This window comes from Neopsephotus bourkii, unplaced genomic scaffold (assembly GCF_033783945.1).
Source record: "Neopsephotus bourkii isolate Nb327-2 ecotype Australia unplaced genomic scaffold, CSIRO-AGI_Nbou_v1 NB_1287, whole genome shotgun sequence".
NCBI lineage: Eukaryota > Metazoa > Chordata > Aves > Psittaciformes > Psittacidae > Neopsephotus > Neopsephotus bourkii.
The window spans coordinates 2,627,465-2,654,815 of record NW_026901771.1 but is presented as its reverse complement, the minus strand read 5'-3'; the positions used below and the strand labels follow the sequence as shown (position 1 = coordinate 2,654,815).

Below are 27,351 nucleotides of genomic sequence, written 5' to 3'. Positions count from 1 at the left end.
CATTTAATCAGTCTGATTAAATCAACTTCTCCAGCAAATTGATTCTTCTAGATGTTCTTTTCTGAGCTGGCTATTTTAGAGTAAACATCTCCCTGTAGATCTTATAATACTTTGCTCAAAGCTGATACTTCCCCCCCCCCAGGGATCTGATGCAGATCCAAAACTGATGATGGGTATAACTGAAGTTAGGAGTTGCAGCTCTGCATTTCTTTCTCTTTTGGGAAACTGAGGATTGTTCGTCTTGGGAAGTAAACGTAGATCCTGGTGGTACCAAGCTTATTAACTGTTTACATGGGTATGTGCTAAAGTGTAGGTGTGAAGTTTGGGGTGCCTGGGCTGTGCTCCTGGTTCCCTGGTCGGGGCGTCACTTTCTGCATTGACTCTGTAGAACTTGCCACCTGGGGGTAAGGCTTGCATACCCCAATGAATGTTGAGGTCCTTCGTGATGTTGTCTGCACTTGAGCTCTCTTCAAGGTGCCAGGAACAAATGCCTGGACTGGCCAGACAAGCCCTTTTCACATTTGTTGTGCTGCAAATCAGCACTTTGAGTAGGGAGAGATATTTGACAAGTACTGAGAAACAAGTCAATGTTGGAGGATGGCTGGAGCGTGGGATTGGAAAGGAAACTTTCCCTCAGCAGTGAAGTGTTTTGGATTCTCCCACCTTTTCTAATTTGCAGTCTACTTTTCTGACAATCAAAGTCTTCCCTTGGCAGCTGTCCACAGATCAGCAGGTTGAAGTGGCCTGCTGTAATAGGAGGCTTAGGTATGGTAGAGCCTTCAGCTCTGTTTGTAAAGCTCTACCCTACAGACGGCATAAAATGCTTTGTAGATCCCTAGCTGCTCCCTGTGGAACACACATCACATTTTCAGGAGGCCCTGTGGACGGGGCTGGCTGTCTCCTCGTGTCCACACAAGGTACAGCATTCACACCAACTGCATGTGGTGAGGGCCGTGCAAATACTTCAGCTTCAGCGTGTCACCAGGAAAGCTTTAATGGGATACTTGAAAGTTAAGAATAATGGTGTATTTTTTATTGCATTTCCCAAGTTAAATAGGGATCACCATTCTCGTGGCTCAGTGGCTGCTGGAAATGCCGTTCTGTGCCAGAGTCAACTGTGCCACCCCACGTAGGTATGCTGGATTTCCCTGCCTTCACTCACGTATTGCAAGCAACAAATCCTTCTATTTACTTGCACCTAGAGTTAAAATGGCTTTTCAGAGGTTCCCAGCACTTGTAGTAGTTTTTATCTAGGCGATTGGAGGTCTGGAGGCCCCATTTGGTGATGGCAAGGCTGAGGGATGATTCGAACATGAAGGCCTGTTGGGAAGAGGGAAGGCAGGTTAGGCCAAGGGAGCGGAAGTTTAAATCCAGACAGGGTGGCTTTGCTCTACTGCAAACAGCTTGATTCAGCCTGGGGAGAGAAAGCTGTTTGGAGCTGGCATTGCAATGCTGGTATTAACCGGATCCCAGGAATGACTTTGAAACTCCCTTTATGCCCAGGAAAGCCAGGTTATTCCAAAAGCTCTAGTTCAAGGTCTGCTTATCATCATTAGGTTTTTAGGGGGTGGAGAAAGGAGGACAGTCAGGGGTTTCACTTCTTTGCCCATACCCTAAGACAAAACTTAAGCAGCATGAGGATTCCCAGCTTCCTGCTCAGTCAACAATGTACATGGGCAGATGAGCAAAGCTGCTGCCATCCCATGTCTCCTGGGGAGCTCCTGGGAGCTGAATGCTGCAGCAGTGTTGTCCAAGTACTTGCCATGCTGTACTCAAAATCTTACTAGCTCCGCTGGCTCCTTACCATGGTCCCTTCTGCAACCCTCTCAGGCTCCAGCTTGGCTTTGCTTGCCTTCTCAAAACAGTCAGCATCCGGCCCGTGAGGAGTCATCATGCTGTGCATGCTGGCCCCTCCAGGCTGGAAACCTTCCTCCTTTGCTTCGTAGTGGCCTTTGATGAGCCCCATGAATTCACTCATGCAGTTCCCTGCAGGAGGCAGAGAGAAGAGGTTGCAACACAACGTGTTTGGGAGGCATCACAGCTGGGCTATTAGCACTTTGAAACCCACAAGCTAAGCTGGGCTGGGTGGAGTGGAGGTTCCTAAGCAGGGTACCTACCACATGAGAGGCCATCTGGGATCCTACAGGCAATGCCTGTAAAGCTGTACAGGTTTTATTCCACTCTTAATTATCTGGATTCAAAAATACAGCTGCCTGATGAAGGTTCCTTGATGGTACTCCTGTACTTTTCCTACCACCTCAAGCTATGTAAGTACTACACCTGCACATGGACTGCACAGTGTAACCTGGTATTTAGAGACCTGGATTAGAGATCTTAAAGTCCTGCCAATGAAGGTCTGTACAATCATCCTGTTACAGGCACAAGCTGCAGGGCCAACAGTCTGGCAAAAGAGCCTGATCTGCTGTCCCAGGATATAAGCATGGAATCATTTTGTTTTATACCCTTTTACCCCCTCTAGTCCAGCCAGCCCCTTCAGTACCTTACGCTTTTGTTTCATGTTATCTGTTTCTCAAGAGATACTGTATGCCCAGAGACAAGGAGCCAAATGCTGTCCTTCCTTGAGGAGACCCTCTGAAACCACTAACGTAGGTGACGATGGCTATATCTAATAATTCAGTACTCACTGAGTTATACTCCCTGCATGTGAAATCCTGTAACAACTGCCATCCCAACTGCCTTTCACCTTTAGCAGACCTGATGTGACTAAACAATATGGCAACATTCTGCTTAGTGGTCAGTTTTTGCAAAACCAGGACATGCTTCTGTAGCTATGTTATCTATAGCCCTTTTTAACCACTAGTTTGCTTTGTTAAGGACAATCCAGGTCTGAAACGTTTAACAACAGAACTGATTTAGCTCGAAGCAAAATTGGCCTGCATATGTATGCAAACATTCATTAATTTTCATCCCAAGTTGTCAGTGTCTCATTAAGACTGGCTTGTTACAAGCTTTTCATTAATGCTTGGCATTCAGGCTGCCATACAGACCCCAAGACCTGAATTGCCAATGCTTCTGTGACAGGACTCATAACATCACTTAGAAAGCATGGGCAGGTGGGTAGGAAACAAGGCTGGGGCTTCAGAGATGAGCTGAGTCCAGTTTCTTGCTCATTCCTACATGACCCCCAACAACTTAGGTGTGCTCCATTCCCTATAGGTGAAATCACATTGTCTTCTACAAGCAGGATATTGTGACATTAGAATCCCTTAGTGGCCGTTAGATACTAAGTCCAGCCTTGAAAGAATCGCACAAGTACTCTTGCAGACAGATGCAATGTATGCCCACAGGATAAAAACTGCATCAAACATATGTCAATGTGTGATCCTAAGACCCTAGGAGTACTTCACAGCTTCCAAGGAGGAAGAAAGGTGACCAAGAGAAGTCAGTATTTATGAGCCGCACCATTCTTGTGTGTGAAATTGTTGCAGTGTCTGGGGGGCATATTTTTGGCCCACCATTGCCATATTTATACTTGGGGCAAAGGTAATGCAAGACAGAAAATGAGCTGCTCTGTCTTGTTCTCCCTCTCTTAATGGTACAGGATTTTCATCACAGCACTAATTTTAGAGGGAACAAACATGTGCAGTGTCTTAATAATTGACTGTTGTCTGACTGTTGATCCCACTCAAGCTTTGCTGCTGCATGGCTGGGATAGACAGCCAACCTGCTCATCAGTAATTTAGTGCTCAAGCCTATGGTTGAGGTACCGTGATCAAGTGAGCAGCTGTGGTAGCTTTCTGCACGGGTTCTCTTACATCACAACATGGAGAAGAGAACAAGAGTTAATTCATCTGTCTTTTACCAAAGACAAAGCAAGGTTGAGCAACTTTATGTTTGTTATGGCTCACAATGCATCCATGGAAGGTTAGCAAAGCTCTGCCGATAAGCAGCAACTTCATCCTGATTAACAGGCAGCATGTCTCACCTCCGAGAGTCTAATAAAAGGGACTTGGCACTATCCCAGCATGCCGGGAGACATGTTTCCATGTCACACTCATTACTGCGAATGAAAGCAGAATGATGAGGCAGGACTTTGCCTGTGAGATTTACTCTGATGGCTGCACAGCTGCCTGCTATGCTTGCAAGTGACACTAATTCTGCCAGCCCCCAAGATGCTTGGGAATATATCTAAGTAGCAGGAGAAGCTGGCTATTAAACTGTGCTTAGTTAGTGTGCAGAAAGCCCCTCTGCACTTCACAGTGACCATAGTGTGACCTTGATAGCTTCTGAGATGGGGCAGACAGAAGGATGCAGGATGGGTGAGCTTTCCCCCTCAGTCTCACAGAGCAGGGTGCCTCATCCCCACCCCGAAGGGCAGTCCTTTGTGTAGAACTGGATTTCTACTACCCATTCAATGCAACATGTGGCCACGCTCTGCCAAAATGGAACTAAAAACTGCCACCAAAAAGAAACAGCTTTGGCGATGGCAATCAAATCCCCAAAACATCAACCACCTTTCTGCTTGAGAAGGAGCCCAGTTCCTGACCTCTGGCTTCTTAAATGCCAGAGGTACCTTCATCACTGTGCAGGTGGTGAAGAAGGGCTCAGGAAAGCCAGTTCACTCCTTCACTATAATTCTGATCTCACCCTATATGTGGGCTTGGGCAGCTCTAAATCCTTCTGTGCTTCTCACCACTTGTGATAGCATATTCCCCTTTCTCCTTTCTCTCTGTACTCTAATGAGACTAAGCAATTCATGGCTGGGTGACAGGACAGTTTCTGATGAATCTGTGCAATGCCAAGTTCAATACGCAGCCAGTCTCCATGGGAGCCCCTTGAGTACACATGCATCTATCTATGCAGACACAACCAGCCTATCACCTCTGAGTTTTCCTGAGATACTCTAAATAGGAACATCTTTGGGTTTGTTCACTTTCCAGGGAGGATTGGCTGCCTCCTAGAAGCTGACTCTAATGGTGCCAAGGGCAACAAATCAGACTGCTTGTTCCCTGTGCATACTCTCAAATCACTGAAGGCTTGTTTCTGTCTCTGCAGTCCTGTAGTCAAGCACAACCAACAAAGAGCAGACGTACGGTGGTAGTACGGCGGCCGGAAGGTGTTGTTAGCTACCCCCCATCGTGGGGGGAATATGACAAAGTCAGCGAGTGCCACTCCAAGACGGGTCGACTTGGCTGTCAGGACAGTGAAGATAGAAGGATCCTGAAAAAAGCAAGGCAAAAGGCATGAAACAGAGCAGGGCCCCGAGCTGTCTGCTCAGGTCATCCGGCCAGTAGAGCCTGCCTGATACAGCTTCTCCCTTGCCTAAACACTTCTTGCAACTTACAGCTGGTGGTGTGGGTGAGATTTGTGATAGCAGCCAGCATTTTGATCCTATTCTGAACATGGGGGACGGGACTGGATGGTTCTTCCTTTGAGCAGCCCCAGCCTGGCCACAACACCCTTGGAGGCAGCGACACAGACGTAGCCATCCTTCTATTGCCAGGTTCTCCTGGAGTTTATACAATACTTTCCATTGGTTTTCTCACTAGAAGTGCTCCAGTCTCCTTGCACACCCACTTACAGAAGCAGGGCCAAGAGATGGCATCGCTGCAGGTACCTCTCCCACTGGGCTGGTTTCCTTTTTAGAAGAGCTGCTCACATTAGTTTTGGCTAATGGTTAGAAATGGTTGCAGTGAAAGCTGCCAGCTCCTCCCATGAATTTCAGTGCTGGGCTCAGAGAAACCAGGGCAAGAAGTCTGTGCAATTGCCAGAAATAAATCAAGGCAATAATGTGAAGCAAAAGTCCTTTGGCTGATGGCACAGTGTGTGTTGGCTTCAGTATTCAGCCTTTCTCCCGGGCACAGGAATTCTACACTAAGCTGCATAAAGCTGCTTAAGAAGCTGACCAACCTCTAGTTATGTCTTTGTACCACAAAATACGTTTGTCTTTCTCTGCAAGAGCTTGGTTTGGACCCAGGGAAAGCAGTGGAAGAGATTTCCCTGGGTTTCTTAGAGCACTTTAACAGGCCCTTGGTGCTCAGGAGGGTTTTGCCTGGTACGGTATCCACAAAGCATCGCTTTGCCTTGCCCAGCTCCAGAACTTACCGCATGGTCAAAAGCAACAGAGTTAATGACCATGAATTTTTCCAGATGGTATTTGTATGGTGTGTAGTTCCCGTGCCAGGCTACGACATTGAAGGGGGAGAAATCCTACCAAAGCAAAAAGACAAAGGGTTACCATATACAGCCTTCCAACTTGCTGCACATACGCAGGGCACTGCTCTTTGCCTAATTAGTGCTGGGGAGATGTACATGATCAGCCTGGAGCGTGAAGCCCTTTAGGCACAGCCCAGCACGGCAAGGATGTGGTTTTCCTCCCAATTTCCACCTGGTGAACCTCAGCCCTCCCGCTGGGGCTTGCTCTCTAACGTCTTCTGAGTGCACAGGCAGTGCTTGAACAAGGCCAGCTGCAACACTGGCTCTCTGGTAAGGAAATCCTGGCTTGTCACAGCAGCCCCAGCTCCTCTCTCCTACCCTATCACTGTAAACGGTATGGAAACAGTGAGGCAAAAACCACCACTGAGTCTTTGGGCAACCAAGTCTTCACAAACACTTTTTTGTTGAGGCGCCTCAGCTGGGAAGATGTTTGTCCCAGCAAACCAAGGTCCATCAGGTGAAATCCTGCTCCACTTAACCTAGCAGGACCTCCTGAGACTACACACAGGGTACCAAGCTGCATACCCCAGGCCATGCACTGGCAGTCGCTGCACGTCAGCGTTACCTGTTCCCCTGGCACATCCTCACCTGCTGGGCTGCAAACAGCTTGCCCTGGTACTTGTTGATCACCGTGTAGCCCCCCGGCACTTGGCGGTCCTCGTACCATGCGACAGGCACCAAGAAGTCACGCGGGTTGGCCAAGCCATTGGCTCCTGTGAAAGAGACAGAGATACCAAAGCTCTTTGGGCAAACTGCTAGCAAAGTGAGAGGCTGGAGCAACTCCCTGGCTTTGTGGGTGCCCTTCTGCATCATGAATGACCCTGCTGCTGCTTGGCCCACAAGGAAACCTGAAATAGTCATGTACTTATTCTGCTCCTATGAGGATGTAACTGTAATACATCCCAGTGTTTAAGTCCATGCTTCCCTTATGTGATGAAGACAGTTGCCTTCTGAGCAAGATTAGTATGTCATCCTCAATTAAAGGCATGTAACAACTAGGAGTTAAGCAAAAATTAAGCAATTCTTCCTCGTGAGAGTGCTGAGGTGCTAGCACAGGGTGCCCAGAGAAGCTGTGGCTGCCCCATCCCTGGCAGTGTTCAAGGCCAGGTTGGACACAGGGGCTTGGAGCAAACTGCTCTAATGGAAGGTGTCCCTGCCCATGGCAGGGGGAGTTGGAGCTGGATGAGCTTTAAGGTCCTTTCCAACCCAGACTGTTCTATGTTTCTGTTACAAAAGATGGAAGGTGAACTGCTCTCTGTTCATGGACATCCTTCTGGTTGGACGTTTAGCCACACAGAATTTATGTGTCATGTCATGAGGGGCAAATACATTTCTGAATGCTTGCAGAAAGAGTAATAATATAAGGGCTAGTGATATACCTACAGACTCTGGGCACACTGAGCGATTGGTTAGTGTGAGGGGAGCGTTTTCAAAGTGCAAAGCACCATATGGGTGCTGAAGTGTTCTTCTTCATCTCGTTAATATTATTGCTACAAAGTGGTTTTGGATTTCTTGGATAAAAATGCAGACATTACTACCTGCTGCTAAGGTTTAACAGCCAGTGCTTTTCTCCAGCTGTCAGTTTCCAAGTGAAATGCGAAGTTAGAATAAAGTAAGACTGAAATACAAAGGATGCTGGTCTCTGAGGGGAAGGTGGGTAGGTGGTGAGAAGAGGAGCTCTTATAATTACCACCTCCTGAAAAGGTTTACAGGCAAGTTCTATTCATTTGCTTTTCTCCAGAAAGTAAACTTTAGAATAGATTCCTGCCTTCTGGAAATCAAAAACATACTAAAGCCCCAAATCCCCAAAGTCCAATAGTGTCTGGAAAACTAGCTAATGGGAAAGCTTGTTACAAACAGGCTGGGGCAGCGGTATCAATAATCAAGTGAAGCAGGCACAGAGTGTAGGAAGTGGGTAAAGGCAGGTAATCTTATCTAGCTGAAAAAACAGCTGCTAAAAAATCATTGTAGGCTCCTTGTGGAAAGAGATGTGCCCAGCATGTCATACAGGAGAGATGGGAGAAATCCCAACAAACAGCTGCAAATCAGATCAGTTCCCCACTGCAAGAATGACCGGCTTCAATTTCACTATGGCCATGAGATGTTTGCAAAGGCGCACTGAATGCAGATGGGCCATGCCAACCTTGTTCCTGACTGATAATACCTAGGTGGTTTACTTCAAGCATGCCAGTCTTTTAGATCTCACTGAGAGCTCTAAAACAAGCCTAATCTGCTGGGGAAATGAAACAACCCAACTGAAAATGAAAACCAACCAATCCCAAAACACTGCTCTGAAAGTGGAGAACTATTGGTACCTGTTTCGTAGTTATTTTACCTCTTACAAGGGGAGTTTCACTTCCCTTCCCTGAGAGAATTGGTAAGGAAAGTGCAATAAACTGAGCTGAGCAGCTCCAGAAATCACAGTGGGGATGGTGGGGCTTCGATGCCAAGCACCCTCGTGGTATCTTCACTGCAGCAAGAGGCTGCGCCTCTGCGATGTGTGACATTGCACAGAGCAGGAGGCAGCTGGCACATAGGAGCTGTGATTTATGAGAGCCAGATCTGTGCTCAGGGAACACAGATCCGCCCCTGGCAGCACAACATGGAGATGTGTTGCTGATCTGAGTGCTGTACAGCTCATGGTTTTGATTTCTAGTTCTCCAAGGGGAACAGCTTCTGACACTAACGTGATCTAGGCTCCTGAGCTCGAAGGTGCCTCTATTAACAGGGATGGGGGAACAAAAACCATGTGATTACATCTAAAACTGGGCTTTAAGAATATCTGTTGCCTTTGAAAACTGTCTTTCCTTTTACCAAGTAAATTCTCTGCTATCACCCCAGTTTATGCCACATCTATAAGTGAGAGGCATCAGTGATGATGGTCTTTGAGTTTCTTTTGGTAGGAACAGGTTCAGAGCTAGCAGATGGGGACTTGCAGACTAGAAGGGAAGAGAGAAAGAGGAAAAAAGGGTGGGAGAGAAGAGGTCCCTTCAGTGACAGGGGAATCTTGAGACAACTGGTCTGTCACATGTTTTGGAAGGGGATGCTTGCTCTGATGGGTGGAAAGCATCTTTGTGAAGGAGCATGTGCATGGGAGGATGCATTTCATAGGATATAAAAGGACAGATTTGGGCCTGCAGTTCATGCCCGTCCCTATGAAATTCAGTGCAGCTGTGACTGGAGATTGTTACCAATGGGTCCCAGGTCAGGCAGCTCAAAGTGTGCTCCATACACCTCCAGGATGTAGCCTCTGGTCTCTCCAAAAACCTCCACACTGAAACGCATTCCTTGCTGGAAAATAAAGGGAGATAGCTAGGATCCTCCCAGGACTTTGCTGACAAACATGAACAGCTGAATGCAGGAGCTGGCTTGCTCCAGCATCGGGCTCCGAGCCATAGACAAGGTGCAGTCAGCTCTTACCTGGATGACACAGATTTCATTGGGCTCCACTAGCATCTTCCCAAACTCAGTTGTGATGAGCAGTTTCCCTTGCTGAGGCACTGTAGAAACAAAATGCACGCAGAGGAGCTAAAGCAACATGGGGATTGCCATCTTCTCTGCCCCTCCAGAGCACCCAGCCTGAACAGAAGAGCAATGGGCTCTTTCTGGCCCTGCTTCACAGCAGGACCAGGCTCCCTCTCCCTTGCAGAGCCTTGCAACAGAGGTGCCCACCCTGGGGGGAGAGCTTTGAGACCAGCCCCATGGCCACTACGTAACAGCAGATACCTGTGTGAGGTTGGACCATCCATTACTTCGTGGTCACTTGACATATTTGATGCATTTGGGGGGGGGGGGCATACCTGTCTGTCTCATGATACTTATTCAAAACGCGCATGTACCCATCCTTGTCATTACTGTAGCAGTGTGAGATGCTTGGGAATAACTAATTCTCCCTGCTTCCCGAGGGTAGAAGCAATGCTTCTCTAATATCTGCATTCTTTCATGTGACTGTCCTGGTGCAGGAGAGCTCACATTTTGAGCTGGAAAACTAGGAGATTTACAAAACCTGCCCTGGCACCTTTACTTCGCGGTAGGGAGGGAGGTGAGTGAGAACAATTTAATAGCTATTTGATGGGATAAATGTTTCTGTTGGTGACCTGAAGGCATTTCTGTCCCTTGGTCAAGAAAGATACAAGCAAATACCAGACTTCTGTGATAATGCTCAGAATGTTTCTCAGCAGGTACACACCTCATGTGCCAACCTCAGCCCTCACTGTGGCACTCTGGTTGCCTGAGGCTAGCAAAGCATGGGAGCTAAGCTGCCGTGCCAGATCCTGTTGGACTGAAGCAATGAAGGCATCTAGCTATCAGCTGTTCAGAAATCCTGAGGTTGATGTTTTCCAGATAGCCTCCACCTGTGGTGTGCCTCATACCAGCCTGGGAAGCACTGGGAAATGACCCCTGAGCACCACACCAAAGAAGCTGGGTCACTGCTCAGAGCCAAAGTTGGGGTCTGGCACAGAGATGTGCTCTGTGAGCTGAGCAGGAGTGGTGCAGCCTGCCCAACAGCCCAGCTGGTGCCAGACCACCCGATGGGGATGGCATGAGGGTAAAGGCAACCCTTTCCTCCAAACATTGGCTGTAGGGCCCAGGGCTCTGGAAGAACAAAATGGCAGGCAAGTGGCAACCCAGGTAAACCCTTGTGGGGGAAAGGAAAAGCCAAAGTAGTTACTCACCAATCAGGAAGTCACCATCTGAATTATAAAGGCATCTAAAAAGGAAGAACAGGAAGGTGAAGGTGCTGTAAGCCCCAGGCACTTGCTCACACCATGACCACAGCTGGAATATTGACATGGCAGAGGTCTCCCTTTGGCATCAGAGATGCTATCTGCAGGTCAGTGAATGCAATATACTGACCAGTGCAGAGGAGGGAGGTTTAATGTGCCTGCCTGACTTCCTGCATGAGCTGCTGCAGCAGTAGCAATGCCCACCGGAGGCCTCTGAGTCATGTTGACCTCTGAGGAGCAGCTCTGGGATGAAAGCACCTGGATGCAACACATCCCCTCTCGCTGCATTCCCATGCCCACCTCCCTCCTTCTCTTGGTGTCTCCTCACCCACTCCCCCAGTGCTTGGCCATGGAGCAGAACCTGCTGTGGCCACCATGAACACCTTCCGGGTGCACACAGGAGAACAGGGACATAGAGACAGCGATGCTGGGAGCAGCTGGACTCCAGCACAGCACCCTCCAGCATAGCAGGCACTGACCTGTTGAGCATAGAGGTGTTGCAGACGAAGATATGGATGGCGATGCCATTGCGTCCTCTGGGCTCGCCGGCACCACACAGGGTGTGCAGTCCCTATGGGCAAACGCAACCATCAGGAGTGAGCACAGGCAGCAGGGCAGGGGCAGCCCCCTTTCCTCCCCTCATCCCTTGCTATGACTCTCCCTCTCTCCCTGCTCCCAGTACCACTACCAGCCTTTCTGTGTATGGCCTCTGTCAAACATGTTGGTTTTGCACCTCACATACACAGACAAACTGGGGCTGTTCAGCCCGGAGAAGAGAAGCTGCATGGAGACCTCAGAGCAGCTTCCAGTATCTGAAGGGGGCTACAAGGATGCTGGAGAGGGACCCTTCATTAGGGACTGTAGTGATAGGACAAGGGGTGATGGGTTAAAACTGAAACAGGGAAAGTTCAGGTTAGATATAGGGAGCAAGTTCTTTACTATGAGGGTGGTGAGGTGCTGGCACAGGTTGCCCAGAGAAGCTGTGGCTTCCCCATCCCTGGCAGTGTTCAAGGCAAGGCTGGACGGGGCTTGAAGCAACCTGGTCTAATGGAAGGTGTCCCTGACATGTTGGAACTGGATGATCTTAAGGTCCTTTCCAACCCAAATCATTCATGATTCTGTGATTCTGTATGAAATGTTTCTTAAAAATCCATGGAAGCTGGTGTGTCCCAGTTCAGGGACTAGGGAGAGCTGGGGCTGGGGCTTCTTTAATTGAGAGCTCCTGGAAAGGCAATGAAGAAAATCAAGTCTGTTGCCAGCTGGTTGGAATCTGGGATCCTCTCCCCTGCCATGGATGCTCTGCAAGCTCAGTGGTATCAAAACCAGTGCTGTTAGCCCCGTGCTGACCACCCCATGTGCCCCACAACTCCCCCCGAGGGAGCAGGGCTGGAGGATCCCTGCATGCCCTATCCCCCTGAACTTACGCTCACAAAGTCCATCTTATTCTGAGGGGCTTTTGGGATCTCAAAGGGTTTCCATCGGAGCTAGATTGAAGCAAACAAAAAGCAAGAAAGAGATGCCAGTGGTTATAATGCAGATGGTGGCAATTCACAAGGAAGCAGAACCCCATCCTCCCCCTGCTTCCCTGCCCTCTGCGAGCTGAGGTAGCTTTGTCTTTCCTCTTTGCCTTGCTTCATTTGGTTCACAGGTTTCTTTTGGCTTATGGAGCTTTCCTTCCTTTTTAATCGTCATCTTGTAAAAGAATTGGCAGGCCTGTGTAGTGCCAAGGTTAAAAAGAAAACCCTATTTTAAACCTGTCTCTTCCTCTATTACCAACAACACCACTGAGAGCAAAGAAATTCAGATGAGCCAGCTTTCCACAGCCAAATTGTTACAGTCCTGTGCTCCGCTCCGTGCTGAGTGATTCACTCCCTCCATGACCTGAGCAGAACATTCCTGTTTGCTCCACCTCATTTTCCCCGCATCCGAAGCAGAAATATCTCTACCTGCTGAGTGGGAGCTGTGAGCAGCACCAATTATTTCTTGCAAAGTTTGTCAAGATCCTCAGGCACAAGGTGCTGGAGGAGTCAAAAGGATTTATCATGTTAAGCTCAGGATCATATTAAGGGTCTTTGCAACTCTTGGGAACAAGATGCTGCAGCCTAAAGACCCTCTCTGGGGGTGTGAGTGGGCACACCAACCCAAACACCCCAAATTAGAAGGATGTTGATGTGGCCAGTTCCAGATATACCCCCGAATCAAGACTCTTGATCCCAGATGGAAGTACCTGTGACTCTGGGCATCCAGAACATTTCCTTGCTTCAGTTTACCCAACCTAATGGTTCTTAACATGTTTTTGGGCTGTTGCCGTGAGAAAACCAAGCTCGTGTGACCCTGTGTCTGTGCCCAAAACGTGAACTATGTGAAGTTTGCACTAAATTTGAAAGAGATTCCAAAGATACTGAATTCCCCCAAGCATCATGAGGGTTTCCAAACCCAAATCAAAATCCAGGCTCTCCTGAAGGGCCAGCTTCAAGAGGAAGCAGGCAACTGCATCCAGTGAGTGCATTTGCCAGCAAAGCTGAGCGAAGCAAGGGCTCATCTCTAATGCATCAGCTGCACCCCAGACCTGGCCCTACTGCTTGGCCTTCTCCGCTCTGCTTTCCAAAGCCATCTGCTTCTCAAGGGCATCCCACCACCACAGCCTTGGGTCATCTGGGTTGGATCCATCCCCCGCCTCTTCCTCCCCTCATCCCATTCACTGCCAGGCAAGGCAAGTTTTCCTCCCTGGGAGACCTGGGTGGCTCCATGCTGGGTCCTGCTCAGGGTCACACTGCTGGGTGCTGAGCAGTGGGAAAGAGGCAGCTGGAGAAGCTGTACATTCTGGATGGAGACACCAAATGCTCACAGAGGAGTCAGTGAGATAGTGCTGAACATGGGATTTGCTTTTGGACTTCTTTAAAGCATGTTTCCCCTTGGTTTCCATGGCAATCTTCCAGACGTGAACATGAGCCAATGCAAAGCATGGCCAGAAGGTGCTCTAGAGCTTGCTCCATTCGCAGAAGTGGGACCTTCCCCGCCTCCCATTTACTTTGCGGCAGCTCTGAAGGCCAGCAGTGGTATCTTGATGTGAACTGTTCCTCTAAAGAGTGTTTGGAGAAGCCTTCAGAGTTGGGAACTGGGACAGAAACCATTGAGAAATACTGACGGAAAGGACGTGGAGGGACAAAGAGAGAAGACCCTGAAGGCTGAGGGGAGAGACAGGAAGGGAGAATGGGCAAAAGAAGAGAAATAGGTGTCAGGTATAAAGACTATCCAAAGAGAAGAAACTTTTCTCACTGAGGAATATGGAAGATGTCAGTAAGTCTACAGATAAAGTTATAAGTATACTGCGGCTCCCGCATTACAGCTTCATTTTCACTTTGGTCCCTGTGGACACGTCCACAGTTGTCATTCCTGTGGGATAAGGAGTGCAGGAAATCTGTTTGTCATCCAGCCCATTGGTTGCAACTAAAAATGGTGTCTGGCCCCTATCCTTCAAAATGCTTGTAAACTGTCTAGCCACTACCTGGCCGTGCATGGCCATCATCCCACATCACAGTATCACAGTATGTTAGAGATTGGAAGGGACCTCAAAAGATCATCAAGTCCAATCCCCCTGCCGGAGCAGGAACACCTAGATAAGGTTACACAGGAACGTGTCCAGGCGGGTCTTGAATGTCTCCAAAGAAGGAGACTCCACAACCTCCCTGGGCAGCCTGTTCCAGTGTTCCGTCACCCTCACTGAGAAGAAGTTTCTTCTCAAGTTTAAGTGGAACCTCTTGTGTTCCAGTTTGTACCCATTTCCCCTTGTCCTTTCATTGTTTGCCACTGAGAAGAGCCTGGCTCCATCCTCGTGACACTCCCGCTTTATATATTTATATACACTAATAAGGTCACCCCTCAATCTCCTCTTCTCCAAACTATAGAGACCCAGCTCCCTCAGTCTTTCCTCATAAGGGAGATGCTCCACTCCCTTAATCATCTCAGTTGCCCTGCGCTGGACTCTCTCCAGCAGGTCCCTGTCCTTCTTAAACTGAGGGGCCCAGAACTGGATACATGTTTCTGCTGCATTGGGGTTTCACCAACGCAAGAAGAGAAGAACAAGTGCCCTGAGCCAGAAGTCTGAGACAGGCAGCCCCAGCCGGTGCCAGGTGCTTAAAATGGGGAAGCTCTTGGTGTTCTTTCCCCGCTGTGTGATGCAAGAGACTGGCGAGAGCACCTATTACATGACAGGTTCCTTATGTCCCTGAGATTTGCCCAACCACTGCATCCTCTGACAAGAAGAGCCACAGCTGATGCATTTGATTTTTTAAACTTGGTGTTTGGCATGGCTGTTCATTTCCTCCCTGCCTCTCAACCGCAGCTTCCCTCGGTCACCTCTGTTCCAGCTGGGAGAGCTTGCGTCTCTTCCACCGTTTCTTGCACGGTGGCCACCCCGTATGTTTTCATCACCTTTACCTCCGTTTCTCTTTCATCCCCTGTGCCTTTTATAATTCTGCCATTGTCTTCGGGCAGCGTTAGAGGATATTTTGTTCCCGTTGACTTCAATGGGCTTTGCATAAGGTACCTCCATATGATGCCATCCTTTCAGATGGACGACGATTGGGAAAGCTCCTCAATTGAGCTGGGTGAAACACAAAGCACCACAGGAAAGAGTCCATCTTGTCCAACAGACTGAACCCAGTCTCTGGCTCTGCTTCAGAGAGGATGAGGAAGAAAGCAGGAAGATGACTCCCACTTACTGCTAGGAAATAACCCCTCTGGGTTTGATGATTGCCATTGAAAGCAGTGAGAGAGAGGGCAGGAGCTTTGTTGCTGTTCCCCTAGGTAAAAGATATACTAAATGTAAGTGGTTTGTGCTTACAAGAGAGCTACATATCTTGGAATTACTGTAATCATACACAACTGTAAATGTAGATGAGAGCTGTGAAAGATGAGGGCATCAGGGATGGACCAGGTGGTAACAGAAATCATTGGCGCTTCGTATGGGATGGAGCAGCAAAGGCATGTAAATATGAGCCTGTCTCCCCTCCTCAGTTAGTGGCTGGAAAACGTATTCCAGCAGAGCTGGGAAAGTATTTAGACAAATGGCAAGGCTGCTGGGAGGCTGGAAAATAGCTAATGATTATGTATCAAAGGACAAAACCAGTGACCACGAGAGGAGGCTCAGAGATGTTGAGAGAAAGGCAGGAGGAGAGTCAGGTCAACAAAGCTGAACGTTCTGGGGCTGGCAGGGAAGAAATCATGATTAAAGATGATGGCAAAGCTGTAACAGAGGAAGACAAATGCCATGTCTCTGTGAGACTCTCCAGAATGAATCCTGATTTCCCATGAGGGCTGCAGAGAGAAATGGGCTGGCAGCCAGCAGCCTCTCCAAAAGAGCAGGGAAGGAGGAGATGGATGGCAGAGACACGCTGCTGCTCTGCCTGCCGGGCTGAAGCACCATCAGCCTCTGATGGGGGACACTGAAAAGGAAAGAGCAGCCTGAGAGGCGGCTAACAGGAGCCCCCAGGGGAGATGCTTGATAGCGCAGGACAAACCTTGTGACACTGCTGGGGGCAGCACAACCATCCATCAGGCTGGGAAGCAACAAGCATCGCATTGAGGACTGCTCTTCCTTGCATGACCCATAGGTGAGGGGCAGGCGGCAATCGGGACCCAGGTCCTGTGTTGGCTGGACCTCCAGCTCTCTACATTTCTCCTCAGACCTCTTGCAGCCCAGTGCCTTTGTACCCCTCGTTGCCTTAATATTGACTGCCCCTGGCAGGACCAGGGGTCTTTTCAGCACCGTTACCTGGTTGGGGTCAGGCTCAACTTCATCCCAGTTGTGTGTCAGGTGTCCCTCCTCGAGAGGCTCGAAGGGTTTGTGGCAGACTGAAGGTAGGATCCGATACAGCCAGCTACAAAGAAGGAAAAGATCTGGATTACCCTGGGGAAGAGGTTAGACCCTGTGGGTGGCTGTTGCCTGATTGAGCTCCTCAAGGCATGGAGAACATTTACATTGGTAGCAACTGAACCAAAAGGCGTATTAAATATCAAATACCAGCTCACAGCCAGAGACTTCCAGAGGGATGGCTTTTTATTATAGGCTCTAAATACAAGTATATGCTGTTATATGCATGTAAATGACTATAGGTGTATTTACATATAATTACATATGTTTATGTTCAGAAACACATACATATGTGTGTATATATATATATATATATAAAAGATACAGCTTTATCTGTGGCTGAAATACAGGAATCTCTGAGGTGTAAAAAAAGCCTATTTAAACACAGCTTACAAAGCAGCTCAGCCAAGACAGGGATGAGCACACTGTCTAACTGGAAGCGCAGAGGAGCTTTCAGGAGACAGAATTTCACAGCCAGTGTCTGAATTTGGATGGGTTACTGAAAGCAGCATCCTATGCCTGGCTGGCCATGCCCTTAGGACCACCAGCAAGCCCATGCAGTGAAGATTAGTTTTATGTGGGATGATGCTTCCTACTGCTGTAGGAGGTCCCCCATGCCGCCAGCACCGCCTGGACCATCACTCTCCTCCCTTGCTGCCTCCTGTATCCATGGCTGCAGCCCCTGCATACCATGCACAGGTGCAGCCAAGCCTGAAGCTGAGCTTTTAGTTAGGCAGGACAGCAGAGGTAAGGTAATCTGAGCTAGGCAGGGCTGCCAGTGCCTTTGATGTGTTACCAGAGGTGGCTGCAGTTTGGGTAGGTGGGAGAAGGGAGGAGGGAGCTCTCCCTTGAGAGCTGGAAAATTTCCATCAAGGACATCTTTGTGCAGCAAACAATGATTCATCCCTTTCCCACGCACACCACAAGCTGACACCAGCCTGGAGAGCAGAGCTCTGCTGGCAGCTCAGATGATGCATTTGCCTTTCATTTGAACCAACAACGGAAGAGAGGGAAAAGCTGCTGCAGGAGAAGCAAAATGAGAAACCCCTCCTCTGCAATCTGGTCATGGCCAGAGCATGATGACCAGGATACAGAGCATGATGACCAGGACACAGAGCATGATGACCAGGACACAGAGCATGATGACCAGGACACAGAGCATGATGACCAGGACACAGAGCATGATGACCAGGACACAGAACATGATAACCAGAATAGAGCTCTGGGACGTTTGCTGCCAGCTGCAACAAGCTGGCCCTAGAATCGCTGGGAGCATTGGGTGGTAAGCAGTATGCAGGGTGTCTAGCACTGGTCTGAGGCCCTGGTCAGACCCAAAACAAGGTGCAGTCTGAGCTAGCGGCTCACCAGCCCAAGTGTGTAGGAGCATCCTTTAGGAGGAGGAACAAATCCTGCTCAAAGGCTTGGTTTTGACACTCTCCATTAGGTGTGTACCAGTGCCAGCCACAGAGGTGATATATTCTCGCAGCATCAGGGCTGAGACCCTGAGCTTTTTTTGCACAGCACTCACACCCCGCTCAGGACCATCTGGTCCCCATGAGCATCCCCTCCCCTTCTTCGCTTCGCTCATAAAACCAGTTTCTTTCCCATCTCAATCCCCCCTTGCTCAGCATTGTCATAACTCATCACCCTCCCACAGCTGCTCCTCTCCCTCCCCAGTGGGTTTCTGCCCTTGCCTCTCTCCCCATGCACAGAGGAGGCTCTTCACCCACCTGGCTTGCTGGTGGCAGAGCTGCAGCTGCCCCATGGCCCCCCGAAACTCACCCCAGCATCCCACGTCACCCACCCGCGGCCAGGGGTCACGGTACCTCCTCTTGTTGGTGGGCCGGGGGCAGGTGAAGGCAGAGCCTGAGAGCTGCTCCGCGTACAGTCCATAGGGGCAGACCTGCGGGTTATTCTGAATGGAAGCAGAAGGGAAAACAAGGAGTGAGAAGGAGCAGCAAGGGATTTAGCTCTGGAGCCCCTGGAAGAGCACCCTGCAAGCGCTCAGTGCCCTGATCCCATGGGGTGAGCTGTGCTCCTGAATCTATGCATCAGCGCTGGTAGTTGGGTCTTCCTGCTCCTATGATGCTGGGTGCCAGACAGACCCCACATCCAATTCCCACAAGCAAGAGGACACACAAGTGCCCCAAGGAGTTGGCACAGGCATTGCGGCAACACACCTGCTGCTGGAGCAAGCTGCAAGGGGTGGTGCTCAGTAGGGCTGGCAATTGGAATACCAGGGAAAAGGGGATTATTCCCAACACTTACTGTTGTTATGCATAAATGTTTTTGAGACCCACGTGTTCAGAGGGATTGACCCATAGCATCATGTCTGCCTGGCTTTCCAAAGAGCTGATAAAGACGCACAGCAGCTGCCCCTTTGTTTCTCCTCTCCTGTGCACTAAACACCTCCCTCTCCTCCTTCCCTCTTCCCAGGGAAATGAGTGCTCACAGAAGGCATTTTGGTGGTGTGCTGCTTCCTCCTGGCACTGCGATTTGCTGCCCAAGAGCAGGAGTGACCTTTGTGGGAGCCTTTGCTTTCCCACAGGGCTTCTGCACTGGAGTACAAAGCGGGCACTTTCCCCTTTGGGTACGACCAGCACAAGTTTAGCAGCCCTTGTGTGTTTGTAACTGAAGGACAGATTCCTCCTTTACAAAGAACATAAACCAAGTATTTTGATCTAAGTAGGCCAGCATCTATTTGTTTGAGATCAGCGAGAAGCAAAGGCATCCAAGAACTGCAGGAAGTACCCCGGTGGGACAGTCATACGCCATTCGCTATCCCGAGTCCCCCCTGCAAGGTCTAGTTTAGCATCCTGTCATCCTGCTGTGGCTGTGGGGATCAGCTGTCCTTAGGGAACGCCAGCCATCCACACTGCCCTGACCAGTGGGCAGAAGGAAGAGGTAAGGCTCTCATAGCCCATGTAGCTTGCAGCCCTCAAAGTCCATCTTGCTGGCATGGGTCTACAGTGAAGCAGGGGGATCAATAGCCCTTGTATATTTGATCTTAGGCAGCACTGCTGCAGATGCCAGTCTTACAAACACTGCAGAGGAGAAAGGATCCCTCCCCTGGGACTGGAGATGCTTTTTATTGTAACTCCTTTTCAGGTTGTCCTATTCACTCTTCTGGCACAGGGGCCAGAGCACCTCCTCCTGCTGCTCTGGGCCATCGCATCCAACACAGCCTACGGCCTGCTCCGAGCAGCAGCCACTGCTATTGATCTCCCACATTTGAGGTGCTTCTTTCTCACTTTTTCCTCCCCCCATCTGCTACAGCCAGCCTCAGAAACGAGCCACTGCACTGCTGAGCCATCCATCTGATCCAGCACAGTGGTTTGCCTTCCTTGTGGGCACGCTGCAGGCTGCAATGCAGGCCTAGAGGACATACAGACACATTTAATGTGTCCTTGTGTTGTGTGCCACTACCCCCACTGGCACATGGCATGTAAAACATCAGAACTGGGGGATCCTGAAAATCCATGAAGGGTGCAGCTCCCTGTTTGACCTGAATGCCACTGGTCTCTCTGCACAGAGGGTAAAGAGGAGCATCGAGGGATGTCACTGACGGAGCATAAAATGCTGCCATTCAAGTCCAGGGGACTGCAGGAGATCCAAGGGAGGGCACAGTCAGCCTCACAACGTGTGCTGGTGTAAAGGAGACCAGCGCAAAGGGGATAGCTTGGATAGCTTTCACTCTTCAGGGTTTCCTTCTTGCCTCTGCAGACTGGGAGGCATCACAGTGATTGTAATTCCTCTCTTTAAAACAGAACAACCCCATGTAAGTTATTTTCACCATGTTCAGAAGTTTCTTTTAAGAATGAATGCTTATTGCTATAGGCATTGATGTCTCCTCCCTACAAAGAAGCTGCTCTCCTGCCAAAGGCTCATAAGCCAGTTCCATTGAACCCAGTTCCTGCAGGAGCATGTCTCTCTGCAGGCCTTCAACCTTTTGCTCCCGTCTGTTCCAGAGCCAATGGCTTCCTTCTTGGTGTGGCCACGCCACTTGTGTTGCAGGCTCCTTTTGGAAAGAAACCTGCTGTTGAGGCAATGGAGGCAAGTCTTAACCTCTAAGGTGAAACTTGGAAGCTCACGAGTAACTTAGAAATAGAACAGATGAATGGGAATCTTTAATTCTGATCTTTGCCATCATATTATTCCATAATGAAGAAGGTTCCTGGAGACTTTGGGGTAGCAGAGAGAAAGGAAACATGTTAAGATGCAAAGATGCCCAGGGAATGGATTTTCCCTCAATTCCATGTCATTCTCATAGAGCACTTTAAAACCCCTCCGTACCTGTCCCTCCGGCAGGGCTCCTGGACAGCGTGGATCCTCAGAAACATGCTCATTTCCAAATCCTGACATGTACTGTGAAATAAAGCACACAGCCCATCAGTGCTTTGAGAATACAAGCAACCCCTCTCCAAACAACCATCCATTGCTTCTCCAGGCATTTCCCAGGCTCTCTGTGTGCATTAAGACTTTCTCAAGTGATCTACTTGTGTACTGCTCCAGACTGATTTCATAGCTCGTGGGTTTGCTTCATGAGCTTACCACGTGGTGGAGTGAGAAGCACAGTCAGGATTTGATCTCCTGCTAAATCTGCATGTCTATTTTGACCGTGCTCTGCAGCATGAAGCCAAATATCACATTACATTACAGTCTCAAGAACAACAGGGTGAGGTATAGGAAGAACTGCAACACCAATACCAACACTATGGAGGCGTGCTAGCAGCATGCAAGCTAAATCTGACTTTGCTTGAATCATGGATGTTCCCAAATGTGCAGACTGACTTGTGAATTCATGCACTGAGTCCTCAGATGCTCAGAGATTGAAACTGGGACCTGCTGATTATTGGGTTCTTGCAGTACATCCCTATGACCGCTAATAAAGAAGTCAGGACACAGTTGGGATGAGGAAGGAAGGGAAACTCAGCCAAGACTTGAACTTTGCCCTAAACAAGTATTGCCCAGTTGGGTATGAACTGTTCACCATGGTACTAAGCAAGAATTAATCCATTACCGGGTGCTAATCTGGTTTTCTAGGTGATGTATCCTGAGAGACTCATGGATGGAACAGAACTGCATGCCCTCCCATGCCTGCCCTGCTACAGCTGCCAGGGTCTGAGTGTGGCTAAAACCCACAGGACCCCAGAGGATGCAGCTCCCAGCTCTGCAGTACTGAGAAAAGCCCCGTAATACACTTGAGATACACAGGGAAGCAGATGCAGCGGGGAACTTAGCTTTGCCCTGACAGAGTCCCCTCAGGCACTGTAGAAAGGCATGAAGCAACTCTGTTGAGCTGTGCGTGCATGCAGAGATGTTTTGGCAGCGATCAGTGGTTCAGCTCCATGTAAATAACTGCTCCTCACTATCAGCTGCAAGGGCAGCCGGGCTGTGGGTCTGCCTTCACACAGCAGCACTGGGATGGCAGAGCCCTGGCATCCCAGCCCTCGCTGACACACACGCTCTGTGTGATGGAGTGGCTGCGGCACTGCGATGCTGCTGCACCTCAGCAGCTCCAGCACTGAGAAACCCTGAACCAGCTGAGGATGCAGAGTGACAGCCCGGGAGGGGAGATGGGATGACAAAGCCCCTATACTGGGTTCATTACATTACTCCCTCCAGGGTCTCTCAGCCTCATGCAATTTGCAGCCCCTCTAGAAACCAACCTGTGCAGAGCAAATCTGAAACCCTGTCCTTTCCTCAGGCACTTTCCAGCCCATTCCCAGGGGGAGGTGGGCTGGCTGGAAGCCCTGCTCAGCCTGGACCTGAAAGCATCTCTGTTTCCATTGGTTCAGAGAGCATATTTCTGTCCTTCTTACAAACAAATGTACACCGGCAGGACTCTGCTCTCCAGTGGGCTCTGCAAGAAGCATATTGATATGCAAAGCAGCAGGTCACCTAAGCAGCCTTGGCAAATGTATTGTGGAGCATTTCTTAGCTTTTTTTTTTCCCTTCCCCTCTTTTAAACGGAAATGCAGCAATATCTGATGGGACTGCAGCAGTTCCAGGATTAACTGAGACCTCTGCACTGCATCCAACAAAGTAAAGGTGGTGGGAGCATTTGCCTTGCTGAAAAGAGGAAAGAGGAGGAGGAGGAAGGGGGGCATGGTGATTTTATAGAGGGAAAGCCAGCAAGGCCCTGCAGGCTCTGCCTTTAGAGCAGCAAGGAGAGGGTTAATGCAACACACAGGCTCCTTTGCTGAGCATCACCTGGGAAATGCTGGACTTAAAGCTGGTGGAGAGCTGGGAGGGGAGGGTGTGCGGTTCTTCAGTGGGTTGTGTACCCAGTAACCAGCGTGGCTCCTTGGCAGTCCCTGGCACAGGGATTCTGCTGTGAGAGGCTCGAGAGTGGGTGCCCTGTAGAGCTGACCTCCCTCTCCACATCCTCCAGCCCCCTTCACTCCTGTTCCTGGGCCTGGGAAGGATGGAAAACCAACTCAGCAGCAAGTGTCTGTGCCGGGAGATGCTCCCTGCCCACTCTGGTGCTGCACAGCACCTCACCCAGCCCCGCATGGGCTGCCTGGCTCCAAGTGCAGGGATGCAGGCAGCTTCCCACTGGGCTGGATGGAGAGATGCTGCCTTCCCTGGCTGTGCACCGCTGTGGGCTGCAGAGCCACCGGTCACTGCCCAGGGATGCAGGAAGCTGGGGCAGGGGGAAAACGCAGTGTTTGGGAGAAGGTGGCATCACCCCTGCCCTGAGAGCAGGAGCAGAAGCAGCTGCATTATTGCTGGGTCACATCAAATCTCCCTTGCCAAGAAAAGAATAATCCTCAAGTAACTGCAAGGAGGGCTGGAAAACGGCATTGGCAGGAGTGCAGCTGCGGGGGGCAGACACTGTCCTGCCGGTGGTGGCTGTCACCCCGAGTGTGGCTCCAAGACTTTGCCTGCATCTTCCATGTAGCTCTTCTCATTCACCCGTTTTCTTCTGCCGTTCCCTGTGGCAGACCTCAGAGAGGCTCGTCTCCTTTCCATGCCTTTAGGGGGGGGTCAGTGTCAAACAGTACTGTGGGCTGCCAAAAATAGCTGTGCCACACCATCCCCGACTGCCTGGGAGGAGGTGTATGTGCGGCAGGGCTCTGGAGCACCACGGAGGTGCCCTGCTGGTGCAGGTCGGTCAGCAGCAACAACAAAGGGCCAGGAGCACCAGAGCCCATCTCCCGGCTGACTCTCTAAGCCCACCTCCCACCTTTCAGTTTGCATTGCACAGGGTTACCCAAGCTAGGGGAACTGACCCCTCTCTGCCCGCTCAGCATCCACACCACAGCATCCTTCCTGGGCTAAACAAATCCAGAAGGATGGAAAGAAATCCTTCTCTGTGAAACAGCACTGTGTTTTTCATAGAATCACAGAACTCCTCCAGTTCTAACCCCTGCCATAGCAGGGACACCTTCCACTAGAGCAGGTTGCTCCAAGCCCCTGTGTCCACCCTGGCCTTGAGCACTGCCAGGGATGGGGCAGCCACAGCTTCTCTGGGCACCCTGTGCCAGCGCCTCAGCACCCTCACAGGGAAGAGCTTCTGCCTAAGAGCTCAGCTCAGTCTCCCCTCTGGCAGGTTCAAGCCATTCCCCTTGTCCTGCCCCTACAGGCCCTTGTCCAAAGCTCCACTCCAGGTTTCCTGCAGCCCCTTTAGTCACTGGAGGTGACTGAGTCACTAAGGTCTCCTGTTAAGGAGCCTTCTCTTCTCCAGGCTGAACCAGCCCAGCTCTCTCAGCCTGGCTCCAGAGCAGAGCTGCTCCAGCCCTTGCAGCATCTCTGTGGCCTCCTTTGGACTTGCTCCAACAGCTCCACATCACTCTTTTTAGTCCAAAGTCACCTCCCTCTAGAAGTCTGCTTGGTATCTAGAGTATCTAGATCTATCTAGTATCTATCTAAGTATCTAGAGGGACTGTAGTGATAGGACAAAGAGTGATGGGCTCAAACTGAAACAAGGGAAGTTCAGGTTAGATATAAGGAAGGAGTCCTTTACTGTGAGGGCGGTGAAGCCCTGGCACAGGTTGCCCAAAAAAGTGGTAAATGCTCCATCCCTGGCCAGGCTGGACAGAGCCTTGGATGACACGGTCTAGTGGAAGGTGTCCCTGCCCATGGCAGGGGCTGGAACTGGATAGTCTTAAGGTCCTTTCCAACCCAAACCCAAACCATTCTATGGTTCTATGATCGCCAGATTGAGTAGGTTTGGGGCACTATTCTGATAGCTGAGCAGGTGGCTTCTCTATAAACCTCAAAGTTCTCTCTGATCTTTCGTTTTCAGTTCTGTCAATTACTGTTGTTGTTATTTTGTTGAAGATCCTGTAGCTTTTTATACAAACAGGATGTTAGGAATTCATCTGCCTCCACTTTGTGTCTTGTTTTGTAGGTTTCCAATAAAATGGGAGAGATAAAAGCCCAGCACAGCATCAAAAATTCAGCAAAGCTCATTGATTGGAATAACCAGGACGCAAAGCAATGGGTGTCACGCTCTGACCTATAAACCATAACCTTCTGTTTACAGGATTAGACAGCAGGTATGGGGAAAACACGTTTGAAGTCTGAGCACACAAACTGCAAAATAATTAAGGCCCTTCTTCAAACACTGCATAATACATTTCTCTATCAGCTCCTGCTACAGAACACAGGAAAACAGCATTCATTTCTAGACAAAACACATGGCACCCTGTATCAGCTCAGTTCAGTCAACACCGGAGCGTCTAACACTAACCCATAGAAACAGGGCTATGAGCATGTGGGCAATGAGCACATCAGGTCCTTCACCCTCTGTGCAGGACTCCACAGCCCCTTTGCCGGGTAAAACCAAAGCACCCAAAACAGAGCTCTGCACTGATGCTGCCCCAGTGCCACAGGACCAGTATCCCCTGCAGGAGCTGCCATCCCTCTACCATCACACTAACCCTCTGCTCCAAATGTGCTGGGTATGGTCCAGGGCCAGATCCTGCCCAGCTCCAGGGTGAGTCAGCACATACAGTGGAGGAGGCATGAGAGGGACAGAAGCCAGGAGGAGGAGAAGAAGGGTGAAACAATGGCTTTGAAGAAAAGATGCCAAGAGAAGATGGGGTGGGGAGAGGTGGTGACAGGGTACAGATGTATGTAATGGAGAGGACAGGAGGTGCTGGCAGAGCAGCCTGTTCCCATGGCCAGCTCTGGGAATAAGACTCACACTCAACCTGAGCCACAGTCACATCAGCCAGCAAGGCGGTAGGGTCTGCTAGGAATGAGTTGAAGATGGATAGGAAAGATGCCGTCATGGCCATGACAGAAACCAGTTGGCTACTCATCTGGAGTGGTACAGAAGCAAGGATGCTCCAGTGCTGAAAGGGTGGTGAGAGCTGGAGGGTGTCAGGGACAGACAAGACAGAAACATGGCAAAATTTTACTGTATGAGGAGACAGGATCCTTCAGAGATGAGTAAGACCTTCAAGAGCACTGTAAAATAACAGCCATCAGAGAAGGTGGTGAACGAGCACACACAGATATATCTATCTCAGGCATATCCAGAGCTAGAAAGAGGATTAGTAACAATGACAGCCCCAAAGCCTGGGGAGAAACACGATGGCCCTGCACAAGCTGCTGAGAATCACCGCAAGCCCTTGCCACTCCTGCCTGCTGCAACATCACCCATGTACCCGGACAGCCCCAAAACAACTGCAAGGTGCTGATGAGACTTGGAACGTGGGTCTCATGCTCCTCCACACGAGCCATAAACCTACCACATCCTGGCCTTCTCCCTAAACTCCCTGATGCTCTGCCAAAGGACAGCAGGGAAAGCTCCCATCAGCTTCCGTGCTGGGACTCAGAGCAGAGGGCATGGCCGGAGCCCCACTGTGCCAGTGTGCCCTGTGATGGAGCTGCCCTGGAATGGAGCTGTTCCTGCCCTGGCTGCCAGGAAGAGGGGTCAGGGTTGCAACACCTGGGCAGATGCTGCCAGCCACATTTCATAGGCTGATGGGGGAAACACCTCCTGGCAGCCGAGGGGGTGAGAAGGGGTGTGCGCAGAGGGTGTGTGCAGGACATACCCCACAACAAAGAGCTCATGTGCCTGTACAACCTAACCAAGGATGATTCCCAGAGGAGAAAAGGAAAAGAAAGCTTGTTGGTAGACAAAATGCAGCAAAATCCTTTATCCCAAGTGAACTTTAAAAACACAGACTCCGAAACACAGACGAGGAGCATATTAAAGCGACACAGACACCAAAGCACCGGTGTCAGCAGAGAAAGGGTGTCCTCAGCCAGCACCAGTGGGCTGTGCATGCCCAGCCCCTTACCTGCAAGCCTGTCATCCTTCTCCTGGTCCTGTCCTCCTCTTCTTGGAGCAGACACAAACCCAAGCAGCTATCCGGTCAAGTTGGCTGCCAAACAAAGCTTCCAGCTGGTGAAGTGAGCCGGGCCAGTGGCAGGCTGACAGTGCTGGAAGTGAGAGTCCAAGGGAGTTTTTAACCTGTTTGCTCAACCCAGTCTGTGTTTAACCAAACGCCAGCCCTACTCCACAGAAACAACCCCAGGGTCAAGCTGAAGTTAATAAATAGGGGGAGAGGGGTAGAGGGCTCCCCCACAGCTCCTTTCCCTCTTTAGATGGGG

The 27,351-nt window shown here is 50.0% G+C and overlaps 1 protein-coding gene across 1 annotated transcript; it reads right to left on the bottom strand.

Moving 5' to 3' along the window:
• Window positions 1-1,011: 1,011 nt before the first annotated feature.
• Window positions 1,012-27,203, bottom strand: HGD (homogentisate 1,2-dioxygenase). Its single transcript, XM_061365418.1, has 14 exons — window positions 27,039-27,203; window positions 21,073-21,144; window positions 18,606-18,694; window positions 16,681-16,786; window positions 12,329-12,388; window positions 11,384-11,475; window positions 10,854-10,888; window positions 9,598-9,677; window positions 9,369-9,468; window positions 6,766-6,890; window positions 6,067-6,171; window positions 5,055-5,181; window positions 1,805-1,986; window positions 1,012-1,320 (listed from the first exon to the last, which is right to left on the bottom strand). The coding sequence occupies exons 1-14, from the start codon at window positions 27,051-27,053 to the stop codon at window positions 1,189-1,191; spliced, it is 1,320 nt and encodes a 439-aa protein (XP_061221402.1). The 5' UTR covers window positions 27,054-27,203; the 3' UTR covers window positions 1,012-1,188.
• Between the last annotated feature and the right edge of the window lie 148 nt (window positions 27,204-27,351).

What these genes read in the sequence shown, in the direction of transcription:
- HGD (XM_061365418.1), bottom strand. An exon ending in ATAAGATGGACTTTGTGAGC is followed by an intron (nt 11,476 to 12,328) that starts GTAAGTTCAGGG and finishes GTTTGCCCATAG; the next exon opens with GGACTGCACACCCTGTGTGG. An exon ending in CTGTTGCTTTTGACCATGCG is followed by an intron (nt 5,182 to 6,066) that starts GTAAGTTCTGGA and finishes TGCTTTTTTCAG; the next exon opens with GATCCTTCTATCTTCACTGT.